The sequence below is a fragment of the Battus philenor genome, unplaced genomic scaffold, assembly GCF_028537555.1.
Source record: "Battus philenor isolate CCGP_79_NKW_IND1 unplaced genomic scaffold, ilBatPhil1.0.hap1 SCAF_17, whole genome shotgun sequence".
NCBI lineage: Eukaryota > Metazoa > Arthropoda > Insecta > Lepidoptera > Papilionidae > Battus > Battus philenor.
The window spans coordinates 6,572,646-6,586,751 of record NW_027181679.1 but is presented as its reverse complement, the minus strand read 5'-3'; the positions used below and the strand labels follow the sequence as shown (position 1 = coordinate 6,586,751).

At 31.4% G+C, this 14,106-nt stretch overlaps 1 protein-coding gene across 1 annotated transcript; it reads right to left on the bottom strand.

Annotated features, from left to right (window-relative positions):
- Nucleotides 1-5,139: 5,139 nt before the first annotated feature.
- Nucleotides 5,140-13,803, bottom strand: Wdr37 (WD repeat domain 37). The gene is made up of 9 exons (XM_068762759.1): nucleotides 13,392-13,803; nucleotides 13,191-13,307; nucleotides 12,832-13,023; nucleotides 9,794-9,966; nucleotides 9,236-9,464; nucleotides 8,824-8,962; nucleotides 8,191-8,260; nucleotides 6,761-6,937; nucleotides 5,140-6,102 (listed from the first exon to the last, which is right to left on the bottom strand). The coding sequence occupies exons 1-9, from the start codon at nucleotides 13,567-13,569 to the stop codon at nucleotides 5,980-5,982; spliced, it is 1,398 nt and encodes a 465-aa protein (XP_068618860.1). The 5' UTR covers nucleotides 13,570-13,803; the 3' UTR covers nucleotides 5,140-5,979.
- Between the last annotated feature and the right edge of the window lie 303 nt (nucleotides 13,804-14,106).

Below are 14,106 nucleotides of genomic sequence, written 5' to 3'. Positions count from 1 at the left end.
TAGTTCGTTCGCATGTAATAAATTTTTTTGTGCAACGAGTTGCTAAAAAGTCATAATTATGGATAAAAGTGAGTTACGTGCGGTGATAAAATATCTCAGTTTGAAAAAAATGTCTACGAAGGAAATTTTTTTGAACATTCAGCAGACATTAGGGGGTGATGCTGTACCCTATTCTACGGTTGCGTACTGGGTGGCTGAATTTAAAAGAGGTAGATCAAGCTGTAAAGATGACCCGCGTTCTGGGCGGCCTTCAACCTCCGTTACATAAGAAAATGTCAAAAAGGTTGAGAATCTGGTTTTGGAAGACAGAAGAATGACTATAAAACATATAGCTGAGATCCTAAAGATATCTTTTGGTAGCGTTCAATCCATTTTAATTGATTCACTGGGGTTCAAAAAAGTGTCTGCAAGATGGGTGCCACGAATGTTAACCGACGAAAACAAAAAGCGACGTTTGGAAATTTCCAAGCGTAATCTCGAAATGTTCCAGCGTGATTCGGATAATTTTTGCCGTCGTCTTGTCACCATGGGTGAAACGTGGGTCTACCATTTTGATCCTGAAACTAAAAGACAAAGCATGTCTTGGAAACGACCATCCTCTTTATCCATTAAGAAATTTCGAGTTGCTCCTACCGCTGGCAAAGTTATGGCCTCTGTGTTCTGGGATAGTGAAGGAATCCTTTTTATTGATTACATGCCAAAAGGCCAGACGATTACTGGACTCTATTATGCAAATTTAATCCCGAAAGTGCGTGAAGCGATTAAAGAAAAACGTCGTGGAAAACTGTCGTTGGGCATGTTGTTCCTTCAAGATAACGGTCCTGCTCATCGATCGGAAGTTGCGCTCAACGCAATTCGCTGTGCTGGCTTCAATCTCCTTGACCACCCACCATATTCTCCGGACTTAGCCCCAAGTGATTTTCACTTATTTCCAAAATTAAAAGAGGAAATTCGTGGAACAAAATTTCACGATAATGACGCGGTTATAGCTGCCGTAGAGGACTTTTTCGAGAGTCAAGAAAATAATTTTTTTTCACAAATAATAAGGAAGTTAGAAACGCGTTATTCTAAATGCATTGCATTGGAGGGAGATTATGTAGAAAAATAAAATATTATTTAAATCTTTGCATTTTTTAATATTGATTCCAAGAATTTTTTGATTCACCCTCCTAAATAAAACATTAGTTTATCTAAAATGTATTATTGAAAAAGTACCGTAAAATATAAAGTATTATTACAAAAAACAAATGAAAATGTGAAAGTATTATTACAAAAAACAAATGAAAATGTGTGACTTTTCGTGCAACCAGACGTAATTATAGAGATTTTATTTAATAATATAAACAAAAACTTTTTCTGTGAATATATCGGAAGGCAATTCATAATTTATATCGGATTTTGAAAACAGTCATTGAAATGCCAATCAATTTTGGAACTCTTCTATAAATATGTATATATATGTCTAAAAATAGCCCATTTTTCCAAAGAACTTCCTTTTAATATAGTAATAGTTATTGGATATAGTTTTCTGCTTTTATGTAAGGAAACCTGAACAGTCGATGTTGACTTGTAATGTTAAATGTAGAGTACTTCGATCTAAAAGAAAATTGAACAAATTGATATTTCTAAGGCGATTCTTGTGTTTTCAAGTAGCATGCGTGAAAGAATGACGCCGAAAATTAAACTTTTAATATTAGGTAGCGGAGAAAATTGCCAGTGTTTCGTAGTACACTCATCAGAAATATTTCCATTTTATCTGTTGGTTCTATTAGTTTATGATAATCGCTCGGAAGATTGATATCTTCTAATACTTATTTGAATCTATAATTATCTGAGCAGCACTTCACATTATGTTTTTACTGTAAGAGATTCTTCATAATTGATTTCATCATCGATTTTTTGTCGACGGTGTATCTAAACTTCTTTGATTAGATTACGTATAAATCAATAATAGAGATGTTATTCAATGCATTTAAAAAACGTACTGATTTAATTGATGTTTTTGTTCTTGTTGTTATATCGAGCATTCCTAAATAATTCGATGGCTAATTAAGGCATGTTTCACAAAAATCTAGTTAGAATTTTTCTTATTAAAAAATATACGGCATAGAATTATTAAATAGCAATAATGAGGGTAGGATTATATCCAATTTACTTATTATAATGTGTTTTAAGATGACAAGTAAATTAATCTTGTAAACAAAATTAATCATGTTATCACTTTGGTATAGTTTAGATACAGTTTTCATTACTTCTAAAGTAGTTTTTGTTGCTGCTATATACATTTAAAAAAAATATACCAACTAACAAAAATATGTCAGGTTAATATGGTTACTTAGATTTATTTAACTTGATAAATAAAACAAAATGTATAGTACAGTTTATATATTATTTACCATATTTGGCATAACAAAAATATTCAGATCCTTTTAAGAATAACCGACGACATTATATCTTGTTACAATCAGTTTTTAGTAGATACTTATACCATAACCATATTTTTCTTTTAATATATGATTTTAGCAAATTCAAATAATGTTTGCAATGAAAGAAAACTTTAAAAATGTGGCGAGTTAACCTGAAATGGGAAATGACGTGTAAACAATAATTAGTTGCTACCTTACGCCTATAAATGAAGTAGTTAATAAATGCAAAACAACATTTATTTTACACCAAACACTAGATAGATAATACCAAAACCTTATTAATCCACAATAAATTATGATAACTAAGTAAATTGAATATTTATATTAGCAATTCCCAACTGTAATTAATACAAAGGCTTGACTAATAAAAAGATTATTATTCTTTTGAAATTAAACATTAAGAATAGAAACATATTTACTAGCCACAAAATTCTATAAATATGAATGTATCGGACTGTGCATTTTGATATTAAATAAGCAAATACGAGAACAAGCAATGTTTTTCTATAGCAGTCACTTTGAGCTCTTTGGTTCACAAAAAATTGTCTGTTCCTGACTAGTACAACTATATATGTATATATCAATATATGTACACACTGTTCGACGATGTTCTATATTTTTATTAGGATATGTTTAATGTCAGTGGTATTACAGAAACAAAAGTGAAAAGTATTGTATTAAAATAACTGTTCGTTATATAACTAAGTTTTCTACAATTTATTTTGAAGTTGTTCTAGTTTCGATATACCCAACAGGCGAAATACATAATTAAAGACAATATTATAGAGGATGTTCGATGGAAGAATTTGATTTAAAATTAAAATTTTACATTAACCATTCGCTGGGTGAGGTGCGGCGCTAGCTTTAAACATGGAACTTGTTAACAGCTTAAACGATTATCCGTGTCAAAAGGCTCTGCTCCAGGGCTCTCCAAGACCATTGGGCATGAAAGATTGAGGAAGGATCATAAAAATTATCATTTTAAAATTGACGCTCTGGTGCGCTTAATCCGGTACATCCATCCAGTGGAATCATCGGGCTATTAATTTTTAAACGACTCCTCAAGAGAAAAAAGAGACCGCGGCGGTTCTTCTTGATTTCTTTCCTAAAAAATTGATTGATGTTTTGGTGTTACCTCGCGGCCATCTAGGTCGCCGATCTTACCCACATAAACTTTTTTGTGGGAGGTGTCGGAAGGGTAAAGTCTAAAAAACCCATATTATAAATACTGACCATTTAAACGACTCCTCAAGAAATAAAATCCGCACATTTTTTTTAATTTTTATCGTAATAAATGTTTACTTGAAATCCGAATTCTGCCACCGAACACCCTACAACTAGATTTCCTAAATACCTATTGATGTGATTTTATTTAACTACCTACATTTTACTTTAATGATATTCATTACACACATTTCAATATTTTTCCTTTAAGCTTTATCCTAAAGACCTATATTTTAATAGGAATAAAAATTTAAAAGCCAACAATTCTATGAAATATATCTATTCAACAATAATCTATTACTGGTATCTCTTTATTTTGACGATATTTGAAGGTCTGTTGTCAAAAATAAACTTTAATAAAGTAATGGTCATATTTATTTATCGTGACAAGCATCTATGTGGTTCACATCTATAAGTAATTTCTAAACGTGACATATTAAAAGATGTCCTGTGTTTATTTAATATGTAATTCGTTTTGAGAATTAATTATATTAATAAGATATAATCGGTAAGCAATTTAGACAGACAATAACAGTTATTCATCGGAATTATGACCTTATTTATTTCAGTGTCAATTACCGTGGTTTAAAATTGTTGGTTAAGCACTTCGTACATGTTAGCATTGTTCTGTAGTCAAAAATTTTAATAACTAATATACAAAATAAATAGTAACAACTTTATTATTAAGCAATATACAGAGATCAAATATACCAAACTATAAAAATTTATTTATGTATCATCACACTTGAAATTGTGGTAAAATATTACTTTTTGTTATTATTAAGGAATTGATTGAAGCCGCGTTCATATTTTTACGAGAGAAATTACTTTGTATCTGATCTCCGCTAACAAGCTATTCCCTATTTTCTTTATATTTTAAACATGATATATTTTATCATACTTGCTACACATATTTTACGCCTTTCTACATATAAATCTTTTTTATTAGTTTAAAGACCATACAACAATATTAAAATATATAATGGGGCCTTAATGACTTAAAAAGTTAATCAGAATAAATACCAACACTCATCGTTAACTGCGAGAATAAGATAGTAATAATAGATAAAATTAAGTAATACCCCTTGAAACCTCTCAAATCCTACTTTCCCAAAATCACAGACAAACAGACAAAACTATCTACATTTCACTCTGACTTATTATGTAAATAATTTTCATTGCACATTAATTAACGCAGACAAATACTGAAATAGAATTAAATGTCAAATGGATCCTTACACAGCTTATTAAAGATTAAGACACAATAGTTTGTGATATGATAGTTTTAAGAAATATATGGGCTGACCCATTAATGAACGTTATGCTGAAATGTATTTTAAAATAACTAAAGGAATTTTCAAATTAAAAGAAAATCTGCTAATGGTGATAACCGATTTATACAGGCTGTTTCATAAATTAACGTTAAGCCGAAATAAGGTGATAAAGCAGGTAATGTCTAACATCATAAATTGAATAAAAAAAGCTTTACCATATTAATAATGTTGCAAACGACTAATATCTTATTTAAAACAATGTAATATCATGTATTTAAAAACGTTTAGAAAAATTTCAATTTTCTGAAGCCATTACAAACCGTATCACTTATTACAACTTTATATTGATTTATGGAACACTCTGTATAAATTATTTAAAATCATAAGTCTATTTTTTTCATTTGAAACTTGAGCTCATAACTGAGTCACAGATGTCTAAATTTTATTTTTTTCTTAATGCTTACAGAACCTTTATTGGGATTCTTTCTAATAATTAAATAATGGGCTATTTAGTTTCAGTAAATTAGCTACATAGTGACTGATACACACAATTCGAGATATTGGTATAACTCTTTTACTAAGAACTTGATAACCCAGTCTGGGCTGTTCCTATATCTTCCTTCTGAGAGTGTCTCTGTGACATGCCTTTATGATTTCGATAAAACAGCACACACTTATACACTTAGTTTATATTCATTATGAAAATAATCTTCCGAAAATTATTTTCTTAAGTATATTATTTGTAATGGCAATCCATCACAACTTTTCTGCCAAAGAAATCAATGTTGTTTTAATCAATAAACATAACCATTTTGCTATCTTCACACAAATTTAACATTAATTGAAAAACATTAGATATAAAATTATTTTCCGATTAGGTTATCTCAAATAAAGGTTAAGTTTAACACGAAACACAGTTTCGAAACAATTTTTAGAACATTGTCAATAGAGTTAATAAAATTTTAAAACAGTCTTCAACCTTACATAGAAATAAAATAAAGTTGGATAAATTAGTCACAATAATAATGTCAAGTCATGAAACAGTAATAAGGGACTTAGTTCTCTTTAGAAGGCTGAATTGACCATCCTAGGATGCGACGGTCAAAACCGCAGCTAAAGAAGTTAATATTAGATATATCTTCCGCCCACGCTACTGATGTCACCATACGGCGGTGACCCTGAAATTATAATATATATATGTAATTTATATACACGTTTTACATTTTGATATAATTATGTTAAAATGTACATTTAATATATTGATTAAATTATTGGTAAACAAAATAATAAATAATAGTATATATACATAAATACAAAATATGAAAAAATAATGTAGTAAATACTTTAAAAAAAAGTCCAATCTACCCCCTACATCTCACATCGGCAGTACGAAATTATTTTTTAAAATACCTAAAATTTCATAACTTAGCTAATTGTAATAATAAATAGTTTAAGTGGAAATGGAATTCATACAAAAAAAAATTTCTATGGAAAATCATTAAAAAAAGTTAATTGCATGAACCACCAATAAAGTCCTAGGAAATAATTACAAGCAGTAATATATATTTTAATATTTGAATCATGTGCACTATGTAATAAACTAATGAGATTTTCGATTTAGACCATTTAAATTATAAAGTTTACTTTTTTATGATGTGTTTTTTTACTCTGATAATTTTTTCAAGCATATTTAGTTTTATTTCATCTATTTTTAAGAAAATACTATTGGTAGTAGCTAACATCAAATTTATCATAAACAATAAACTAAGTTTCATGTACATTTATTTACATTGATTTGAGGAATTATTTTTGTGTGGATTCTTAATAATTTCTTACCTGCCGACTAGACCTGGGCAGCCTGGCGAGCCGCTGCCCCTGTAGGTCGAACAGACGCACTTGTCTGTTGTCATGCGGGATGGCGATCAGGCCGCCACTGCTTACGCCCACGCGGTTCACAGATGAATCTGATCTGATGGTCGCCAGCGCTGATCGCATATTACGAACGTCCCATACCTACATAAAGTCACATAAATATATTTTACATACATATATATAATTTTACATCAACGTGAATATACATTGTTACTGAAACCGTAATATTAATATTTGTTTATCTAGTTTGTTGAGCCCAAAATAAAAAATATCACGAATCGAGAGCTTATTCTCTTCTTTTCAGCCGATAGAGGGGCGTCTAGGGCGATAGACTTCTAGGGCGATAAAGGCTATTGGTCTACCCCAAAGATCACCAGACCGGCACACCTGGCGACTTCCCGCGACCTTAACAACGTTATGGGGGCTTACCCACACCGCAACTCCTAGTCGTCACTTGAGAATCTTTCAGTCTTGACGGTCGACAGATGATGGTCTTTGAACTACGTCGGTGATTATTTTTTTGGATCTCATTTCTGATTCGGTCTCTCAGCGAAAATCCGAGCATAGCCCTCTCCACGAGTTCCGTCGAAAGTGACCACGTCGGATTCAAAGTAGCAACATGTATTGGTCTTCAGATATTGAGATATATTAGACGAGAAGTTTATGAGCCACCCGAAGCTGTCCATCCGACTTGGATTCGGCGAGTAATCTCTTTCTTGAAGTCGGCTTACCAAGCTTGACGGTTTGTCCCAGTTATATATAGAGGTCTAAAACCTCAAGTGTGGCACGAAAACCCCACCACACTATAAATATAGATACCACGATTTCTCTGAACAACTACGGGGCCTTTGTTGCTTCGGAAGCGACAGGGTATTATCTCTTGAGACATATTTTTTTAAGTTAGAAAAATAAATCTGTAACCTATTGATCTACATAAAAAATAATACAAAATCGAAAATCGTTCTTGTTTCAAAAATAAATATAACATAATAAAAATCATTTTTTGTTTATCAATGATAAACACTTGTTTTAGACATCTTTACAGTATAATGATGATTATCAAGTCCATCAAGAGTCTTGGTTTTGGCTGTCATTTTATTTCCTCAACTGGATTTAGAGGCTGTCGCATAAGCGAGCACTCCAAGGAGTTACTAAACGAGGTCCTTGGAGAGTGCTTCTGCTTGCGCCACCACTAAAAATGAGTTTAGCATTTAGATTTGATAGTTTCATATACATATTTATGCTGAGTGCAAGTGAGATGGCGAATTAGGTCTGTTTGTCTGTATTGTATCTCTTAGTCTATCATGTAATGTTATAGGGGCTCACAGGCTCTTAGACTATTAACTATGGTTTTTTTCATTTATTTGGGTAATAAATATACAGCAAATATACACCTTAACAGATCTGTCGTCGGAGCCTGAGACTACTTTATCTTCACGTGTGAATACAGCTGATGTGACACTCCTGTAACAAATTTTATTTTTAAGTCTTTATTGTTCACATAATATCAGAAAAAAACATAGTTTTAATAACATAAAATTACAAATGAAACAAATTATTTCAATTTAATGATATTCATTACATTGTTTAACATTTAATTACTTAGTGGGAATTTTTACTGGAAAAATTCCCACGAAACTTCGTTTATATGTTCTTTAAGTTAGATGAAATGTGTATAATATGGACATTAGTAATTTAATTTTTTAAGTGTGTAAAAATTAATGACAAAAATTATAGTCAAAGAGTAAGAGTATGAGAAGATTGTTATAAAAGAATGAAATATAATATTTATACATTTACATTACGAAAAAAAACCACACTAACATGTTAAAATTTCATTATATATAAAAACCTCATTAACAAGCTAAAAAGATATAAAGTAAAAATAAAAAGTGATTTACGATTAAGACCAAACTTGCAGTGTTAAGTGTTAAGCTTGTTAATTATTATTGAAATTTATTAAATTTAAGTAAACAGTCAAATACATAGACCTGAGAATTATTATTTCTATAAAAAATTGTGCATACTCAGTGTGTCCTTGGAAAACAGAGACGGAGTGTATGGGCTCGCGAAAATCCCAAAGTCGGAAGGTGGTGTCTCTTGAGGCGGTCACCACGAGCCTTGAGCTGTGGTGGGCTGACGCATGTGTTAACTCGTGGTCGTGTCCTATAACAATGTATAATGATTAAGTATCAGTCAATTAAAAAATAGAACACTCCAATTTAGTACCGTTGTATAATTCATACAAAATATTATTACTATCAATAATATTATTGATTTATTTATGCATTATTAACTGAAGTCTTAATTAGTGGACTCTAGTTAACCACATAATACAACTCCAAAAAAATCAAACTTCACTCATTATTGTTTCTTTAAATGAAATATCTAAATAGAATGCTAAATTAAATAAATTAACATTGTTCAAAAATATCTCACCTGTAAGAATCTGCAAGCAGTCACCAGTTTCTACATCATACAAATTTGCAGTTCTGTCCCAAGAAGCAGTGATCACATGGTCACCGCCAGTCAACCAATCGGCAGCTACCACTACGCCCATGTGTCCACTTAGCTCAGTAAGAGGAGTTCGCAGTACTTCAGGACGGTCACCACCTTCTAAACTCTCCTCACCCCCACCTTCAAGTTCTTCCTCTGAGGACTGTCCTCTCTATTAAACAAAGAAATACATAAAACACCTAGTTCACAATTATTATATTCATAAAATAAAAATTTCTTATACCGGGCTTATATTTAACTTATAAATCTGTTGTTTTTGTTTACAAATAAATTGTGCATCTATATTTGAAGCATAGTAAATAATAATTACATCAGTTAAAAACTTTAGAAAAATTAAAATCTCACAGAATGTTTCTAATGTACAAAATGTAACACTTCTATTGTTTCTCTATAAAATTAGCAAATCTTACAAACAAATTTATTCATTAGCCATACAAATTCATAAAATGATCTCCTAAACAAGCATTCTAATTTTCATACCGGAAGATCCCAATTAACAGCAGCTTGCCAAACATGTGCGGTATTATCACCACTGCTGGTAAGAGCAATGTCTCTTGCGGGGTGAAAGCGGATTGAATTCACTGATCCCGAGTGACCAGTGTATTGCAGCAAGCACTTGCCCCATTCCACACTCCACACACAAGCTGTGTGATCTAAAAATACAATAATTATTTTTATTTTAGAATTACATTAAAGAAGTTCTACTTAGAATTAATTTTTATTTCTTAATAAAAATTTATACAACGCCTTACTAATAAGTATTGGATATAAACTTATGGTCACCAAAGCTTATACACATTGAATAGAGAGGTAAAAAGTGAAGGTAAGGCAAACACTTCTACATCGATTTTTCATTTAGTTCATAGTTTTAATCAGTAATTCTATATATCATAAAAAGTTCTTTCTTGATTACATCCTCTTTTGTATGTCATTTATGTTTTAAAAAATATATATTTTACAGAAATTACTATTTATTTATTTTATATACCCACAATTAATTTTCTATTGTATCAAAAGATGAAAAATATTACTAGAGGTACATAGTTACAATTTACTACAAAAAAGTAAATACCAGGTACATTGTTAAAAGTTTATAAATATTTTTTACATATATTCTTATTTCTTCAAGGTTTATATAATTGTTGTTTTATAATCGCTTGGTATTATAATCTAATTATCACTGTAATGATTAATTCAGACTAGGCTCCTCTTATGGGTCAACACACAATTTACATTTCCTCTTTCTCAAGACAATATAAACTAGGAAAGCAATAGAAGAATAACTCATGGCTAGACAAAATTGGAATACGAAAGACAACAGTTTTTAGATAACTACAGTTAAACTGTTAAACATCAACGAGTTTTCACTTATAGCTAACCAATGTGGGCATAAATGTGAACAGACTGAGCCTTGAGACTTAAAACTATGGTGCAGGACATGACGCAAAAGATTAAAAAACATAAATGGCGACAGGACTGACAAACAGTAAGAGGAAATGAAAAATAGAGCAAATTAAATACGCAGCGGTTTCTAAGAGAGAGTTAAAAGAGAGGAAGAAGGTTTGAAGAGGCTTTAATCAACTAGCAAATGGTCTGCACAGAATAGGAAATGTAACTGTAATAGGAAATGTAATGTAATGAAAACCTGTATTATACAGGAATTACTGTAAATATCTAGATAAAAGGCTATACAATATGTAATATTAATTAGAATATTTAGTTTTTTGTTATAAAGTTTTATAACAACCATATTCACATTTCTTCTTTTCTGCATCATGTTCATACATGTCTTAGCAAAATAGTGAATTATTTAATTTATTAATAAATATTATTCAATCATCACCATATTTTTAACAATACAAGATGCATATATTTACATAGAAAAATGGACTGTATAGCCAGAAGGTGGCATTGTTTTTAACTAACAGGGTTGACAAAGATGATAAGAAAAATTAAATGTTTATAATAAATTAAAAATATTGCCAAAATTTTGTTTTGTTTTAATTTCTTTTGACATATTTCTTTTTTTTATGTTACCCCCTCTATTGGTGACCTCTCCATCCACCCCCTATTTAATTGGGAAAGGATTTTGTATTTCTTAATAATTTTTTTTTACTAGAATTTTTATTTTTGTTCTCGTCTTACATAGTACACAATAACTTTTTTCCTCCTTCTATCATTCTACAATTCCATCTTCCTTTCTCAGTCATTCCATTCCTTTCGTACATCCTCAAACACTTCAATTATCCATTTCTATTACAGTATCACAGTTTTAATTGGTTTAATTATTTTCTTGTATACATCAATTTTATCATGGATTTATTTTACAATTGTTTTTTTTTTCAATGAATCTATTTTAGTAACTTTTATCCACCTATGTTTTGTTCTTGTCTATTGCGTATTATATTACTACTGTTACTGTTACTATTACTGTTTCATCCTTTTTCATTATAATGGTGGCAAGTGTTGCCTCCTCTATCTTTTTGCCTAGCCGGCATTCGGTCTCATATCTCATATCATTCTGCTACCAGGTGGATCGCGGTCTGGTCCACGCCCGGTTCACAGAAGCACGAGGGGTCCTCTCTGAGCTTAAACCTATGAAGGTACTTAGAGACCCCCCTGTGCTCCGTAAAGAGCTGGACCAAGGCCGCATCCACCTCCATGCTACGGAGCGCGCGATAGGCCGCGACGATATCCGGGGAGAAATTCCGCGTTGTCAATGCCGTCGTTCCATTCATGTACCTGCTATTCCATTTATCAAGCGTTCCCAGCCTAAGCTGTCGCTTGACATATGAGATAGGGCATTCCTCATATTCTGGTCCTCTTTTAATCTTTAGGGCCGCATCCTTGGCCAGTTGGTTCACCCTCTCGTTTCCCTCCGTCCTTGCGGTCGCTTTCACCCAATAGAAACTAACACTCTTGCCATTCTCTCTTGCTTTCATACAATTCTCTTTTACTCTTACCGCTAAGGGATGGAGGGTGTCCGATTTTGCGACTGTCTAAAGCCAGCAGCTCTGTCTGGTATACCATGCAGAAGCTGCCCAATTTGAGCTTCTTACTGTAAAGCTGTGCGGCGTCTCACATAACGCAGAACGCCGCACCCATCTTGTCCTTAATGCGGCTTGCGTTGGTATAAATAAACAGTTCATATAAATAGGTATAAATTACCTTTTGACATATTGAACGCTATGTGAAAAATTGAGTATTTCTATATAGGCCATGCAGTGCATTGGTGAGACATCTCTCACTTAACTATTCGAGTCTTAGTTAATACAGTAAATGTAATTTGGCAAAGGGCCACTCTACCTCCTCCATTTGAATATGCTACCTTTGAGTTGTTTTTGTAATAAATGGATCATAATTAACCATTTAAACCATGGGAATCACCCGAGATCTGTGTATTAGGTTCATCAAAAACATTACATGAAGCAAAGTTAATATTGAAATACCATCTTATGTTAATTTTCTGAACTGTCTTATCAACAAGTGCATTAGCTAAAAAATCTGCCAATTCTTACCTGCTGAGGCAGTTCCTATAAGAGCTTGTCCTGGTCTAGCTGAAGAAACATCCCAAATACCATCTTTATGTCCAGTAAATTCTCTTACAAGCTGGCAATTATAAGTGGGTGCCTTAAAGCTCGAGACAATTTTACTAGTCTGAACACGAAGTTTATGACTAGCTTTAACTTTTTGAGAGTTACTTTGAGATACTAAAAATTAATAAAATCTTTTAAAAATGTCAATAGATATGATGACACATTATTTATATTGAAAGAAATAATAATTTTTGTGTAAAGTTCTGAAAATATAATTTTATATGTGTTTATATATTTTATACAAATAATTATTTGTCAAAAATTTACAAGCTGAGACTTACGCTTTATTTTTGAATTTTTCCCTGTTGTTTCAAATTCAATAAAATCTTGATTTTGTTTATCCCCTACATAGCTCTCTCTTTCGAGTTTCTCACTGAGAATGTCTATTTTCTCTTGCACTAATAAAAAAACATATAATATTTAAAATACTATAACACAGAATCACAGGAGAAATATAACCAAGGACCATTATTTAAACTTACAATTCAAATTTTCAGTGTAAAGAAGGTCAAACTCCTTTTCTATTTGAGAAAATAAATCGTGAAGACGCGATCTTAGTGCTGGAGGTAAGGAAATCTCAGAATCTTCCATTTTAATATAATTTGGTATTCCATCAGAACCTTCTGTGAGTGCCTGTAGTCTTCGTTTACTAGATTTCATGGTCAAAGACCGCCACTAAGTGCAGGAAAATTATTCAACTATCACATTACATTGCACATGAGTGTATAGATGAACACTAAAACTCAATTTAGTAATATAAGTGCTATCTTTCCAGAACATCCAAAATTTGCAGCTTAATAAAGTTTAAAAGGCATATCCTTAAGTATTTGGAGATAGTATTTTTTTTATAAAGAGCGAGCACAAACAGATATCCTAGAGCAAACAAATGTCTAAATCAGAAGAAAACGCACTGTTAAAAATATTGCCAAGAGAATTGACATGCAAAATTTAATGGTTGGTATTTCCGAAGACCCAGACTAAAAATAGTACATAAATTTATAAAAAGAACTTTATAAATTATAATTGTATTAATTGGTAATATAGTAATAACTAATATTTTCATACAAATTTTATATTTTCGAGGTAGACGTAGGATTTTAGCAAAAAAATAAAAAAATTAGGGGCAAACTTTAAAAAAAAATACAAAGGCATTAATATTTTAATGATTTACTACTCCTACTTTAACGCACGCTATGA